General features: G+C 35.5%; 1 protein-coding gene across 7 annotated transcripts in view; it reads left to right on the top strand.

Annotated features, from left to right (window-relative positions):
* Positions 1–386: 386 nt before the first annotated feature.
* The window catches only part of Zn72D (Zinc-finger protein 72D), a 140,225-nt gene continuing 125,328 nt past the window's right edge, over positions 387–15,283 (top strand). For 2 of the 7 annotated variants that reach the window (XM_069826403.1, XM_069826406.1), the window contains exon 1: positions 437–545. In XM_069826403.1, coding sequence (XP_069682504.1) covers positions 496–545 — 50 coding nt within the window. In that variant the 5' untranslated portion in view covers positions 437–495. Of the gene's footprint in view, positions 546–15,283 lie in introns of all 7 variants that reach the window. The other 5 variants (XM_069826405.1, XM_069826402.1, XM_069826404.1 and 2 more) reach the window with 4 other exon arrangements.

The following is a 15,283-nucleotide window of genomic DNA, read 5'->3' as shown; positions in this document are numbered from 1 at the left end:
CCATGGCTGATTTGTCGGCATTTGCAGTCTATTTATTTGTTTATGATTGCGGTATACTCTGGGTAGCCACGGATGAGTCCATAGACAAATAAAATTATGAAACCAAATAACAGAGTCCGTGGATTCCTCATGATTGATCATCCATCTGGTGTTGACTCTAGGAATCGCCTACTGTTTCTTTCCGGGCTGAGGATATAAAAGTTGTGAGACTAGCGTAATCTTGTGCGTAAGAGTTGAACTACTGTACGAATGCTTGTCAGGAAATATCTTTCGTACTTAATGTTATTATTATTTTTATAATTATTTGAAGCATGTATAAAATTAGGTACATGTATTTGCTTTAAAAGTTATTAATATTACCCGTATTAATATAATGAACAACAACAAAATGTACATTCTGAAATTGAAATCCACCAATCAGCGCCAAGGTGGCAACTGGATTTTGCTTATAGGAAGCCATCTTGTTCCTCTTTCATTGGTAAAGAAGAAAGGAGGATGGCTACAAATAATTACTTCGGTTTTACTCATAGTGGTACGCAATATGGGTATGTATATATATTTTGTTATGTGGAAATACTGTATAGAGTTTCTTGGAATAGCAATGTATAATTTTGACAGTAAAATTTTACGTTTATTCGATGTAAAAAGTGAAGTTTCCCCGGCTTGTTTCAATGTGACTGTGATGATGAGGAGGACTTTGTATGGACCGGCTATGATGCCTTTATTCAGTAAATGTAATTTGTGATTCAGACGGGATATCAATATAATAGTCGGGGTTTTTAAAGTATGTACCTAATATGTATGCTACTTTGCCATTTGTCGTGTTCTGTTGTGCATTAAGGGCGTAAAATTATCGTTCGCCGGTTTTATATGAAGTGCCGCCATGATGAGTACTTTACTGAAGCGTTTACACCCAAACTATACATTAGTAATTGTAAGAGCCAGTTAAGTCGTAGAAGCTTATTTATTATTTCGTATTTGTACACCAAAATTTGAGAGTCCAAAGTGCAGATAGAGTTGTAAAAAGTAATTACCACCGAAAAGAGATGCGGAGTTTTACCTCAATTATTAATAATTTGGATAAATATAATCACTAGTCTACTTAGTCGAATTTGTTTTAACCATTTTACAAAGTTTGACAATAGCAAGTAGGTGGAAAGTTCAATTATGAGACATTGAAGTTGAAACTTAGACATGAAATTTGACATGTTTTAGGCGTCTAAAAAGGTACCGGTACTATGAATTCCGAAAATAAGAGAGGATTAGAATTTTAGTTCCTGTATTTTTATTTTCATATTAGTTCAAATTGTGGTAAATACGTAATAGCATAAGATATGTAGTATATACCTAGTTTTATAGCATGTGTTGGACTAAATTAATTTGTTGGAGAATGAGTCTACAGTGAGTCCCAATGAACATTCTCGTTTCTGTCGGCCGATCAGCGGCAGGTCTCCATGATACCGCCTCTGCATCCACGAACTTGCGGCGTTTCACTGGATTGAAACAATGGATGAATGTACTATGGGTAATTCTCCTGAAAAGCTACACCAAAAAAGGCATTTTCTGTTTCACTGCTCCTTTGACATGTATATAGTGATAAATACGTGGTTTTAGTTTACGGCCACAATACTTTAAACAGGATCATTGATACCTGTATATTTGAATGGATTGTTGTACCCTTTCTCCCCACTACACTAGTTACAGATATGACACTGGACGCAGACCATTTTCCTACTAGGTCTTTATTCGCATGGACATCTTGCATATTATGTTGGTAATGGTAACAATTGGGGGGGGGGGCTATAACAGTAGGTGAGGATGTGTATCAAACAATTTTTAAGTTTAAAATATTTGTGGCAACAAACTAAAACCACGTGTTTATCAATGTATATCGCACAAAAGTCGGTGAATCAAATTGTGCCTCCTTTTGTATAACTTTTCTGGAATATCGCCAAATTTTCGTAAAGTTTGATAAACGATGACGTCACATGACCGACGTAAAACAATGCAAGTAAATAAAACTAAAAACCAATAATTACAGTTTTACGATATCCCTTCCTGGAAGAGAACCCTCTGCTCTTAAAAGGATATCACCAAAACTGTTCCACAATATCCCATTTTGGAATAGAACCCATCCGCTCTTACTGAAAATAGAATATTAACACAATTCCATAGTCGAAATTTCGGCATCTCCCCACATTGTACACAGGAGAGAAAACGCACTTTAATCATTGAATTCACAGTATTCGACTACATGTCACTCAACCCACTAGCCTTATCACATACCTCAACCTCATGTCACTCAGATATCCCCTCAACTAAATCACTAACCTTGTCGCTTACCCTCAGCCTCGTGTCACTCATATATCCCCTCAACTAAGTAACCTTGTACCTCTTCCTTTGTCACTTAGCTATCCCCTCATTTAACCCATGTATTTCATAACTGTAGTTCTCGTACAAATTTAAAACCCAATTTAAATATAAATAAAAAAAGAACGATCCACATACATGGCCATGCATAAATACCAGGCGCGTCCATGTTCATAAGACGATTCAGAATTTGAATCAGAAATTTATTGTACACTCCTTTGCTTATTTCCACTCAAACCAGCAAGTAATTTCGAATACAAGAAATGACATAACGACTTGCTCTCGACATACTTCATATAGCGGTGTATAATTTAAATTACATACAGTAATACCAGCTGACAAAAATTACATATGTACCAACCTAACCACCAGAATCCATAGCCTTACTTATAAATAAACTTATATGCCAACTATCGTTATAAAATGTTCAGTGCATTCCAGCAAACAAAAACTAATCACAGTAACGATGACGTCAATCTTGTGACATCCTTTCTCCAATCTAGCCAACATAAATTCTCATAAATTCACTATGGATATCCTATAATCAAATAGACCGAAAACCTCGACAAACCAGACCTGTCACTGATTCTAGATGATATTGTTGTCCTTCATATTGACCAACATTTTCTATCGAATTACCGAAACTCTCATTGCAGGACTACACCATATCTGTTCCTACTTCAAATTTTTCTTCGATAAGTACTCGAAGTTGTCATTGGCTTTTCTGGTGATTCTCAGAACCCGTTTCATTAAACCTAGTCAGTAAATTAGGTATTGTTTTTCCAGGCTGAACTGGGCGGCCAGGAAATTTACGCCCAATGCGTTCTTATGGCACATTCTGAAAATGTGTTCGCATTGAATAGGCCTTGCAACCGTTGATGAAAACACAACATAAGTGAATAAACTTATAGAACTTATTCTTAGCTGACTCACTGCACAGCAAACACGTGCAGCACATCAGTCTGTCATCCTGTAGCTAGCTCGCTCTTGCTAATGCAAGCAGCAGTGGTAGTGGAGGAGACCTATCACTGATAAGTTGACAGAAAACCCGGGAATGTTCGCTGGGACTCAACTGTAGTTGTAATTAGGGGTGAAACTAACACTGAGGTAGTTCTGGTGATTTCGGAAGTGAAAATTGTTGAATTCTTATGAATTGAACGATTTTTTTTTTTTTATTAGGTGCAGTTTATTGTATATGCAAGGCATAGCAAAAGCCTAAACTTATCAAACCTAACCTGTCACAGATTCTTGTATGTAAAATGTGTAAGTGGAGTACAAAGGGAACTACCTCAGCGCTAGTTTAACCTAATTGTGAGATAAGGTGACTTTTTCAACAATAATATACAGATCGCTGCAAACATGTTACAATACCAAGCTGTTCAGTTCACTTCTAGGATAATATGGGCTATACAGGGTGATTCACGAGGATTTACCGTCCTTTACGAAGCTTATTTCTGAAGACTTTTGGGCAAAAAATGTCATAAACATAGTTCATATTCTCAGTATTTTCACAGAGTTACACGAATTTAAAGTTGTTTGTAAAATACGTTTTTTCTTTAGTTTGAAGGTAAAAGAATAATACGAATAGAGAATGAACCATTCAGAAGTATCATTTCTTTAATTGGCAAGTATTATGAAGCTAACTTTCGATTCCCGGTCAGGACAAGTTACCTGGTTGAGATTTTTTCCGGGGTTTTCCCTCAATCCAATATGAGCAATGCTGGATAACTTTTGGTGTTGGACCCCAGACTCATTTCACTGGCATTATCACGTTCATCTCATTCAGACGCTAAATAACCTTAGATGTTGATAAAGCGTCGTAAAAAAACCGATTAAAATAAAAACTAGAAAATTACATTATTCTTACTTATAACAACAATTATTACAAATCACACCACTTCCACCGACTTAATTATTTGCAGTTCCATTTTGCATCCTAATTTACAGTCTTGGAGAGTTTACAACACATTTAAAAACGTCGCCATCTGCTTGAGTACACTTGGCCGCACACTTGTGAATGGCACTCGTTGCTCTACGTAACTGCATATGGCTATCTTTGATTTCCGTACACTCGCTCTGGCTGCTGATTGCACACTGACCAAGATGACACGTTCACAGCAATGGTTTCCAATAACGAAACTTAGGGCAACTCTGTAAATATTGAGAATAGGACCCATGTTTATATGACTTTTTTGCTCAATGTCTTCGGAAATAGCTCCGTAAAGGATGGTAAATCCTCGTGAATCACCCTGTATACACAATACCTTAAACTACATGATATAGGTCTAACTAGGGAAAGAAATTTCTAGTTCTATTTGGTTTGCTACTTTCTAGACGTACATGTTATTCAGATATTTCTACTTTCACGTACACAAGATCCCCCTATTATAATTCTTAAGGACCTAAAACGCCTAAATTGCCTATAAACACCTATAAGTGCAAAGAAACTGTTTATGCCTGAAAAGTGCCTTTTTAGTATTTTTGTGTAGCCTGTTTTTAAATAAAAATGCAAAAATGTTGAAGAAACTGCAAAAATGGTACAGTATTTAAAATGTATACAATATTCTCTTACAAATACTGGTCTCGCAAGTTCGTGGTTTTCCAGAAGGATAGAGAAGATTTTATCTAATAGGCTATATCGAAACAAGTTTGAAAAAGTCCATCCTGACATTAAAGGGTGGTGGGTTCAGGTTAGGCGAGAGCTTACAAGTTGGTTTTCAAGTCATTGCACCCCATTCATTCATTCATTCTGTTCTGTCCAAGGGCAGATGTATTGCAAATGCTAATTCTCCAGTCTTTTCTGCCTTCCTCCTAGTCTTCGCATATGGTCCATATATCTTAATTTCGTCTATTATTTGATATCTTCTGCCCTGAACTCTTCTCCTGTTCATCATTCCTTCCAGTGCATCCTTCAGTAGGCAGTTTCTTCTAAGGCAGTGACCCAGTCAATTTCTTTTTATCTTCCGATCAATTTCAGCATTATTCTTTCTTTGCCCACTCTTTCCAACACAGTTTCGTTTCTTATCCTCTCTGTCCCTTTCACATGCTCCATTCTTCTCCATATCCACATTTCAAGTACTTCTAGTTGCTTTTCACTTCGTCCTAATGTCCATGTTTCTGCCCCATACAACGCTACATTTCATACAAAGCACTTCACTAGTATCTTTCTTAGTTCTTTTTCCAGAGGTCCGCAGAAGATGCTTCTTTTTGTATTAAAAGCTTCCTTTCCCATTACTATCCTTTTGACTTCTTGGCAGCAGCTCATGTTGCTGCTTATAGTACAGCCCAAGTATTTGAAGCTTCCACTTGCTCTACTGCCGCATTTAGAATTTGGAAGTTTACTTTTTTTATTTTTCTTCCTTTGAACATGGTCTTCGTCTTGTTTGCATTTATCTTCATTCCATACACACCCTAGTTATACGAAATGAAACAGACCAATCAGTAATCAGTCTCTCTCACTGATAGCATTTGAGTCTCCCATTTAGTAGTACTCGGTGTTAGCACAGTTCTTTGCACATAAATTTCCAAATGGACCCTATATATGCAAAGACTTATTTCTAGGAGGTATGTCTGAATTGGATGATTGCTGATACATGCTCAGACTTACCTCCAAGACTTATAGTTCTCTAAGAAGATGCAAGAGGTTGTTGAAGTCAATTATTTCCCATGCGCTCACTCGAGAAATGGTATTCCTTCATGCTTTTGTATTAATTTGTTTGTGATTCCTTAGCGTCATTCTGAAATAGTAGCTAAATCTGTGGTTTCTTTGTTATAGCTTATAATCGAACACAGATCACACACAACAGCATTTTATTGGAATATTCGTTACTTTTGGTTTTCCATAAGCACGAAAAAGGTTTATTTATACATTTTTATAAATTCTAACAAATGCTTGAGAATAGTTCCTTAAATCTTAACTCACATAGCTGCTGCCATTTAGCTACAGAGAACTACAAAACGAAACAATGAAATCTCGACCAGATGCTTGCGGTAACATTTATTTCTATGTTTAAATTTTCTGCCGCATTTGTAGAGTGTAACAGTCGAAAAATTTCAAGCAGTCGCAGAAGCCTGGAGGCTTGTCTCAAGGCCAAAAGTCTTGGTACTTTTCACCTTGACACACGAGGAGACTTGCCTGTGAATTTGTTTGCATTTATGTGGCCCTTAATAGGGAATATTTTCTGAAGTTATTAATTGTTAATTTTATATAGGCCTAAACTCCTGAATGTCTTAAATTGGATTTTATAAAGTCCTAAACCTCTCTAGAAATTCATTCCCTTCACATAACAAAACCGTCAGAAGCTCCAGTTTCTCTGTGGGATTCTAACAAATCTCCATTTCATCTCATCGCAGGTGTAGTGTAGACCAGCACACCCTACGCAACAGCTCTGAGAATTGGTTTACACAACTGGCTTCATATGAGTGAATGACCAGTCCAGCACCTGCCATTAGTAATATATACAGTATATATTTTGCACATGTGCTTATTTACTTACTAGCCATACCCGTGCACTCCGCTGCACCTGTTAGAAATAAATATAATTACATAATTAAAATAGGACGTTTGATCCAGGGAACATTCGTGTTTGATAGAAGGATAAATCGTTTAATTTGTTACTTAATTTAAATTGTATTTAAATAATTAAAATGCGATCATTTTGGTCCAGAAAGCACTCATTTGGTGCATTGGCAATTCCTTTAACATGTTTCTTAATTGTTATTACATGAAACCATAGTTTAATGAACATTGACATCATTTAGATTTAATGTGTATACTTTATTTTACTTGCTATATGTTTCCATTGAATTATGGTAATAACTTAATTTTAACCCTTGTTGTTTTCTACGTATTCAGTAAATGGCGCTTGACCCACTATGGTTCTGAACCCTTCAAATAACTTAAATTATATTATATTATATAGTATTATATTATATTATATTATTATATCAGAAGTTACTGTAATAACATTATAGCATTATGTCCATCTAGAGAAACTACACTTTCCAATGGTGAAATAATTAATTATACAAATCGGTTAATTTAGCTTCCAATATTACTTCATACAAACACAGAAACATTCTCTGTAGGCTATCTTTCATAGCTTTCGATTGTTGATATCCAAGGCCCCTTATAGACCAAGTCATTTGTTTTTTATTTCATTACACGGCCTTAGATGGCAGTTATTTTAATTTTAAAACTCATCTCATTAAATATCAGTCCTATCAAAATTTTTCAAAGAATAAAAATTATCGCAAATTATTTTTAAAGAAACTTTTGTTATGTAACATTTTTCACAAAAATCAATAATACTCGAGATATTTCGATTTATTTAATTCAGGTCCCCTTATAACCCCCCTTTTAAATAATGTATTTTGAATGTCATATAGCCTAAAGTCTAAGTTACAACGAACTTAATTTATATTCCAATTTTCATCGAAATCTGTTCAGCCATTATCGCGTGAAAAGGTAACAAACATACAGACAGACATACAAACAAAAATTTCAAAAAAGCTATTTTCGGTTTCAGGGTGGTTAATTATATATGTTAGGACCAATTATTTTTGGAAAATCGAAAATTACCAGAAAAATTTCGGCTACAGATTTATTATTAGTATAGATGTTCATATACAGTGCATGCGCAGTGAATATAATTTAAATCTGGTTTTGATAATGTGATATAGATCTAATTAAGATAATGTTTGTTGAACCAATAAATACAGTTGCTAAACTGGCTATTCCTTGCAAAGAGGGGTTCTGGATTACTGAGAGCGCTTAAAAATGCCATTCAATTTAATGTTATAAGCTGTGTTGACCACTCCACTTGCACTTCTATATCGAAACTAGAATGTTCTACATGTAGTTGGTGGATGTATAAAAGTATATATGTGTATAAATAATACAGTATAATGTGTGGCACTGGTGCAAATTTCCCAGAAAACTATTACAGTAGAAATAAGTACACTAGCAGGAGACCAGATAGTAGAGAGGGTGGATTACTGAGCTGGTTGAGCAAGAATGTAGTGTAGGCTAATATGACTTTCTACTAATGTTCTAACAGTTTCGCCTATTTTCTGTTATAATAGGCTATATGTATTTAAATTTATTCATTACTACTAGTTGCCAAATTGCCTTTGTAATGTTGGCTACCATGCCAATTTCGGATATAAATTTTTCTTTCACATAGTAACCACCTCTCAGCCAGTTTCGCTGCAGCCATAATTAGTTACTGGTTTGGTGAATATCGCCTCTCAGTTTTTAATTTGTCAATTTCTACACATGTAGGATTGCCATATTCTGAATTATCAAAACCGGGATACTTACAATAACACTTATAGCTGGAACAAATATTAAGAATAAGTGATTTTTCTCAACAAATTACACTGGTTGACAAAGTTTTTCTAACATGGATGAGAATAGGGATTTTAAGTCAATTCCCATGTGCTGTTAACGAATAGGAGTGCAAAAATGTTCAATTACCATTTCCTTAAATCATGAAAATATGTTGGGGAAATTGCTAAAAAATGTGAGTTAGGCCTAATGCATATTTGAGTTCTTAAGGAGTCTCTTGAAATCTTTTTTGTTTTACTTTTCATCGTTGAAGATATGGAAGAAGCTGAGAATCATTAGCCTTACTAAAAGGTAGAATGTTTGTCCCTTCTATTGTTTTATTACTAGAGGTGCCAGGTTGACAGAAAATTACTTCAGTGAGAAGAATTGATATTTCAGTTTCAGTTTAAATTTGGTTTTGCTTGGAATAAGTGCTTTTAAGTGAATGTCAAGTATTTTCCTTCTAATGGATAAATCCTACTGCACGTGTAAATTTGCCCAACAGATTGTTATATATGTGAAAAGTCACGTCCAACATGAACAGAAAAGGCAAAAGAAGCTTATTAAAAGTATTTTGAATGCCAAGCAGGTGATGAAGACAAACCGTGGGCTCCTCATATATGCTGTATAATACCCTTATACAGTGGATTAATGGTAACAGAACTCCAACTATGCCTTTTGCAATTCCTATGGTCTGGCATGAACCAACAAGTCATGCTAGAGATTTGTAACAAAGCTGGGGGCCATTCAAAAAGAACAAAATCTAATGTTATGTATTCTAATGTTTCATCTATTATTAAAGCCTGTACCACATGGACCTGAGTTCATCCCTAATCTGCTTTTACAATTAGAAAAATTCTCTCCAGGAAAAAAAGCAAATGAATCATTTAAACCATGGTCCGTGGACCACCGGTGGTCCTCGAGGTCTGCCCTTGTGGTCCTTAAAAAAATTCAGAAAAAAAAATTCAAAGGAAATGCGTATGACTCAATAGCTGAAAATCTCAGAGTTTGGAAATGAACATGACAATCGCCTTTCACTTTTTCTCTCAGTACTGACATTTTATGAAATTTATTACCCTATTCGTCTACTGACTTCCCACTCTACTCTCAACAACAAAAGAGGGATTTAAAGCACTATGAACGTGGTGCTTCTTGCCATCTTTTCCCTGTTCATAAGTCGCTGTCCCTGTAACCCAGCTAGAGACCACCAAATTCATAACAGAGAACCGAACCTTTTCATGTATTTATGACTTTCTTAATAGTTTTGCCGACACCCAGTCTGCACATTGAAAAGGTCACATACTGTACGTCGTACACGAATAATACAACTCTAAGGTCACAATTTGAAACTTATTTTCCAAGTAAATATGACGAATTTTCATGGGTTCATGGTCACTTTCATAGTGATATTAAAACTAACAAACTTCCATTGAGTGAAAGAGAACAGTTAATTTGAATGAGATTGGACTTAAAATGAAATTCCAAGTGGAAGATATGGTTAATTTCTGGACAACAGCATCACAAGTGGAAAGAGAATATAGTGAACTGCACAATGGTGCTTTAGAGATTATAATTCAGTTTGCTTCTACGTATCTGTGTGGAAAAGGGCTTTCATCACTAACTCTAATAAAAACAAAGTAGGCTACTGAAATTGACTCGATGTATGTGAAGATCTCAGACTTAAGCTTGCCAGCATACGTCCAAATATAGAACTGTGCAATAATCGGCAGGCTCATCCATCTCATTAATGCGAGTACCGACATTTATTTATTTTTTTTATAAGTTAAAGATTATCCAAACTCTAATAGCTTAGAATTATTAAAGAAACAAAAATGTATTTTATCCTATTAACATTAGCTTAATTAGTTAATACTAATATAAAATTAATTTAAATAATTTTAAACAATTCTATTTTAAAATATAAGTATATTGATATTAAAATATATACTACAAAAATGATAAATTTGTTTTTGAAGGGAACAAGAGTAAGGTGGTCCCCGGAACTGTTCTGACTTAAAAAAGTGGGCCCCACTTCAAAAAAGTTTGAGAAACGCTGATTTAAACCATTACATCCTTCAATCCTAGGAGTGGAAAAGGTTTTGCTTCTCAGAAGGCAGTGTCCAAAGCCAAGTGATGCGAAAATGAAAGAGGGAATGTATATCGACCCTCAAATGAGAAAACTTTCCTGTTAGATAAAGAATTTCAGAAAAAGTTAAACTGCAATGAACTGGCAATTTGGACGGCCTTTTGTACAATGACTAAGCTTAATGGTTTTCTTGGCAAAATAATAAAGCTGAAAATTATCAATAACTAGTGCAAGAACTGTTAGATATAAACTAGGATGTCGAATGTCATTAAAAATACATTTCTTCCAATACCACTTCGACTTTTTCTCCAAAAATTTATAAACAACTAGGATGTCGAATGTCGTTAAAAATACATTTCCTCCAATACCACTTCGATTTTTTTCCCCCAAACATTTTGGAGCTTTGAGTGATAAATAAGGGGAGATATTGAAAAGTGGATCAGAGGTATCGAGGAAGATGGAATTCTCATATGATAGGCGACTACTGCTGGTTTCTGGTTAGAGGAATTGACACAGTCCACAAGAGGAAAAAGTAACTAATTCTAATTTATAGAAAATAAAAAATGTTTGTACTTCGCTTTACTGGCAGACAGGCTTACAATGATATTTCTTGACGATACTCTTCTTTTGCCATAATTTAAAATAATTTATAGAATTAAATTAAGATTTGAGTTATTAAAAAAACTGTAGAATTTTTTACTACATAGAATGGGAACTCATTGCCACTATTTGGATATCAGCATAAATTTAGAGCATTAGGCCTACATGTAAAATAAAACAATTGTATGTTCTGGGCGAAATCTATTGTACCCCTATAACACAAAAATGTTACGTCTTACGACATTTTTACTATAATTCTCGTGTTCAGAAGAGTCGATTTAGTGAAGATGACCTGGTTTTGTCCATTTTACAGATAAAAAGTTTAAATTTGTCGAGTAGTGTTATTTATGTAGTTCTTCCCCTCCCCCACTTTTACCACTGCTTGCACCTGCCAACTCACGGGGTCTCACTGGATTAAAACTAACTATTCACCCTCAATGCAGTAGCTCTTGGAAGTGCTGCCCATCTTGTATGATAATTTGCATCACATCATTTACAGAATTTATTTTATTAAACGTGTTCACTAGGCCTAAATGAAGTATTGTTGACTTTTCTGTAGCAAATGACACTGAAACTTCCAACTTATATTTTTCTCAGTTCTGTGTTGTGGGAATCTGTGACAGATTAGGTTAGGCTCATTTAGTTTAGGCTTCCTGTATGCCTTGCATATATGAATATATGACGGTTTAGGCTTTTGATATGCCTTGCCTAGACCAAGTGAAGTGAAATATGCAGTTCATGTTCATTTTGAAGTTTCTACCTCTTTATTTCATGTGTTAATTAATAACTTGTAGGTTAGCTACACTGATCAATTCCTTTCAATTTTGAGCTATTTTCTAATATGTTTTCAAGTCAACTGATGTCCTATATGCACTCTTCACATTCCAAACTATCTTCCCTCTGAAAATTAAAAAAAAGTTCAATTTTTTGTAAAAAAGTCCTTCAGTGTTGCATGCTATAGAAAACATGTATTGATTTTTCTACGTGGAATTGGATAGCCAGGAATTAAAGTTTAAAGTTTTACCTTGTTCTGCCACAATTTCTTTCGCCGTATGTTTTCAAAATATGTGTTCACATACTGAGTAAGTAACCATTGTAGAACACAATATAATAAATTGCACTTATTCTTAGCATTGCTATGTCCATACATTGCTAATTAAGGATAGACTACAGGCTGACACAGATAGTTTTGGAGTCACAAATATTACATAGCCTACATGCAGCTTTCATGTGGTGATCTCTCTCCCTCCTTCTCTCCCTCTTGGCATGTAACAAAAAAGCTGATGCCTGAAGAACATGTAGCCTAAATACCAGTTAGGACTGTAGGAGTCATGAAATAAGCCAAGTATTAGGGGATTCACCAGCCATGTAGATAAGGGAAGACGAACTCTTGAGAATAATCAAATCAACATCTTTAGTGGTTAAGTCATAAAACAAGGATGGCCAGTTTTGAAAACTTAACATAGTACTAAGTTGTAATCTGGTTAAAGCACTGAGAGTTCAGTGGATGCGAGGATGCGAGGAACATCAGTTTGAAGGGGGGAGGGCTGATGCTGGTCAGCAGACAAATCGCTGGCTCAATATTACAAGGTTCTATGTCAATATCAGAAATATTACTACATACACCCTTGTAACATTTAGCCAGCGAAATGTCTGGAACATTTGCTGAGACTCTGTATAAAAAAACTACAATATTCACGTCTGAAGTTGGAACATTAGACCTAGTACTGCTGTAACAATCATATTTCTGTGATTGCTGCATAGAGTCTGACAAACTATTTTTGTCCTTAATCATTTTGTGGAACTCTGAGTAGCTGACATGCCTCATGTTGTACTGTATTTGCAGTATAGCCTTCAGTGAATTTATTGAAGGCCTATTTCTTTCCTCTGACCACTGAGCGTGAGCATTCATTAGTGAAAACACCCCCTCCACCCTTGCGTTATGGTTAGGGTTGTAAAATAATGGGCAACTTCTATTAACTCAAGATTAGATATTGGGTGATACTAATAAAAGTGAGATGTCTCGCGAGATATGGCTCACGAAAAATGTGAGCCTTTAATAGTTACAAGCCTTGATTCGTGTGTTTGGTATTAATAATAATTTCCCTCTTCCTTGTGTTTGGTAATAATAATCCGTGGCGCTACAGCCCATGAAGGGCCCAGACCAACCAGCCAGCTGCTGGCCTCTCGTCCACATGCCGAAGCAGAGGTAGACAAATCAACCAGAATGAAGGTATCATGTGGTTAGCACGATGATTCCTCCCCCTCCCCCCCCAGCCATTATAGCTGGCTTTTGCAACTGGATTTCACTACCTATTGTAGCTCCCCAAGTGCATCATGATGCTAGGTGGGCACCTGTCCCATACACTGGCCGAATTTTCATGAGAATATTTCTTCCCCCATGAGGACTTGAACCAGTGTGCATTCTGTAATGCGAGTCCTAGGCAGGATGCCTTAGACCACGACATCACGGCGAGGGACCCTTGTATTTAGTATTAATAATTTCCCCTCTCCCTTGAGCCATGCATTCGTGTTATGGAGATGTTGCTTTATCGTATGGTATTAATAATTTCCCCTCTCTCTTGAGCCCTGTCTTCATGTTGTGTAGGTATTGCTTTATCTTATGTGTTTACAGATCGTGTGTAAGTATGCAAACAAAGATTCATTTCAGTTTGAGGAAGAATATATTGTAAATGTTGGTTTATCTATCACAGTGGTAGAAGTCATTTTCAAATGAATTTCATGAAAAGTGGAAAAGTTTCAAATGTCAATGACATTTTGCATAAATCACAGTTGCCCAAATTGAAGAAGAGAAAAACTACTGCAGTGATAAGATGTGAAAGGGGAATTCGATTTCTCATTGATAGAAAATCAAATTTAAAAATTAAAAGTATTAAAAGTAGAGTAGGCTACTTAAAGAGAAACCAGATCTGAAATATACAGGTAGTAGAAACTAAACATGTGCAGGACTGGGAGCAAGCATCCCTTGATCATTTAAAAGGAAAACAAATCCTGCAAAAGTGACAGGTAAAAATAAATTGGGTAAGATCATAATTTTACTGATTCATTCTTCATTCAAGTAAAATAGTTAAATTAATGACAATGAATATAGTTCTACAGATTTGGAACTAGCTGTTAGGGGGCCTGGCAATTGTGGTCGATTACATTGGACAACAAATTTTAACTTTATTTTTGTGCTGGACATGTAAATACATGATTTTTGTATAATTCGAACTTCCTGAACACGAGTATGACAAATAAATTAGTTACAGATTTAGAGAAAATAAAAATGTTATATTAACTCAGTATAAGGAAGACAGTAGGGACAGCTCTTGTCAGAACCTTCGATGTTGGTACTAAAAATCCAAATCAGGAAATTGTAGTTCTCAATGAATGCAACTATGTTGCTAGTATTGGTGGAGCTAACAGCTGATTTTAGCAATCAGCTCTTTAGACATGTGTAACTTTCAGACCAAACTTTTCCCATTTACTATTTTACTACTTTGTGTTACAGTGATATCTTCTTCCCTTCAAGTATTAGGCCAAATGGCCTGTTAACGATCTCACAGTTGAATTTTCAATCCAGCGTTTCTTTTGACGACCGAGAGATCTCTTCCTGTTTGGACGATAGTGGAGCATGACTTTTGGGATTCTATCTCTATGCATGTGATGCAGATGACTTATCCAGTTGTTCTGATAATGTTTTACGTGATTAATTACAGGTTTTAGTTGTAATTCTTCCATTACATCTTCATTGCGTTTGTGATCCCATTTTGTATATCCTGCTGTATATCTCATAAATTTCATTTCATTAGCAGTTATTCTGCTTTCGTCTTTCTTCCTCAATGTCCATGCCTCACTGCCGTAACAAAGTACACGTCTCGCCAAGGTCTTGTAAA

The sequence above is a fragment of the Periplaneta americana genome, chromosome 5 (assembly GCF_040183065.1).
Source record: "Periplaneta americana isolate PAMFEO1 chromosome 5, P.americana_PAMFEO1_priV1, whole genome shotgun sequence".
In the NCBI taxonomy this organism is placed as follows: Eukaryota; Metazoa; Arthropoda; class Insecta; order Blattodea; family Blattidae; genus Periplaneta; species Periplaneta americana.
The sequence above is the reverse complement of the archived record's forward strand: the minus strand, read 5'-3'. Positions and strand labels throughout refer to the sequence as shown.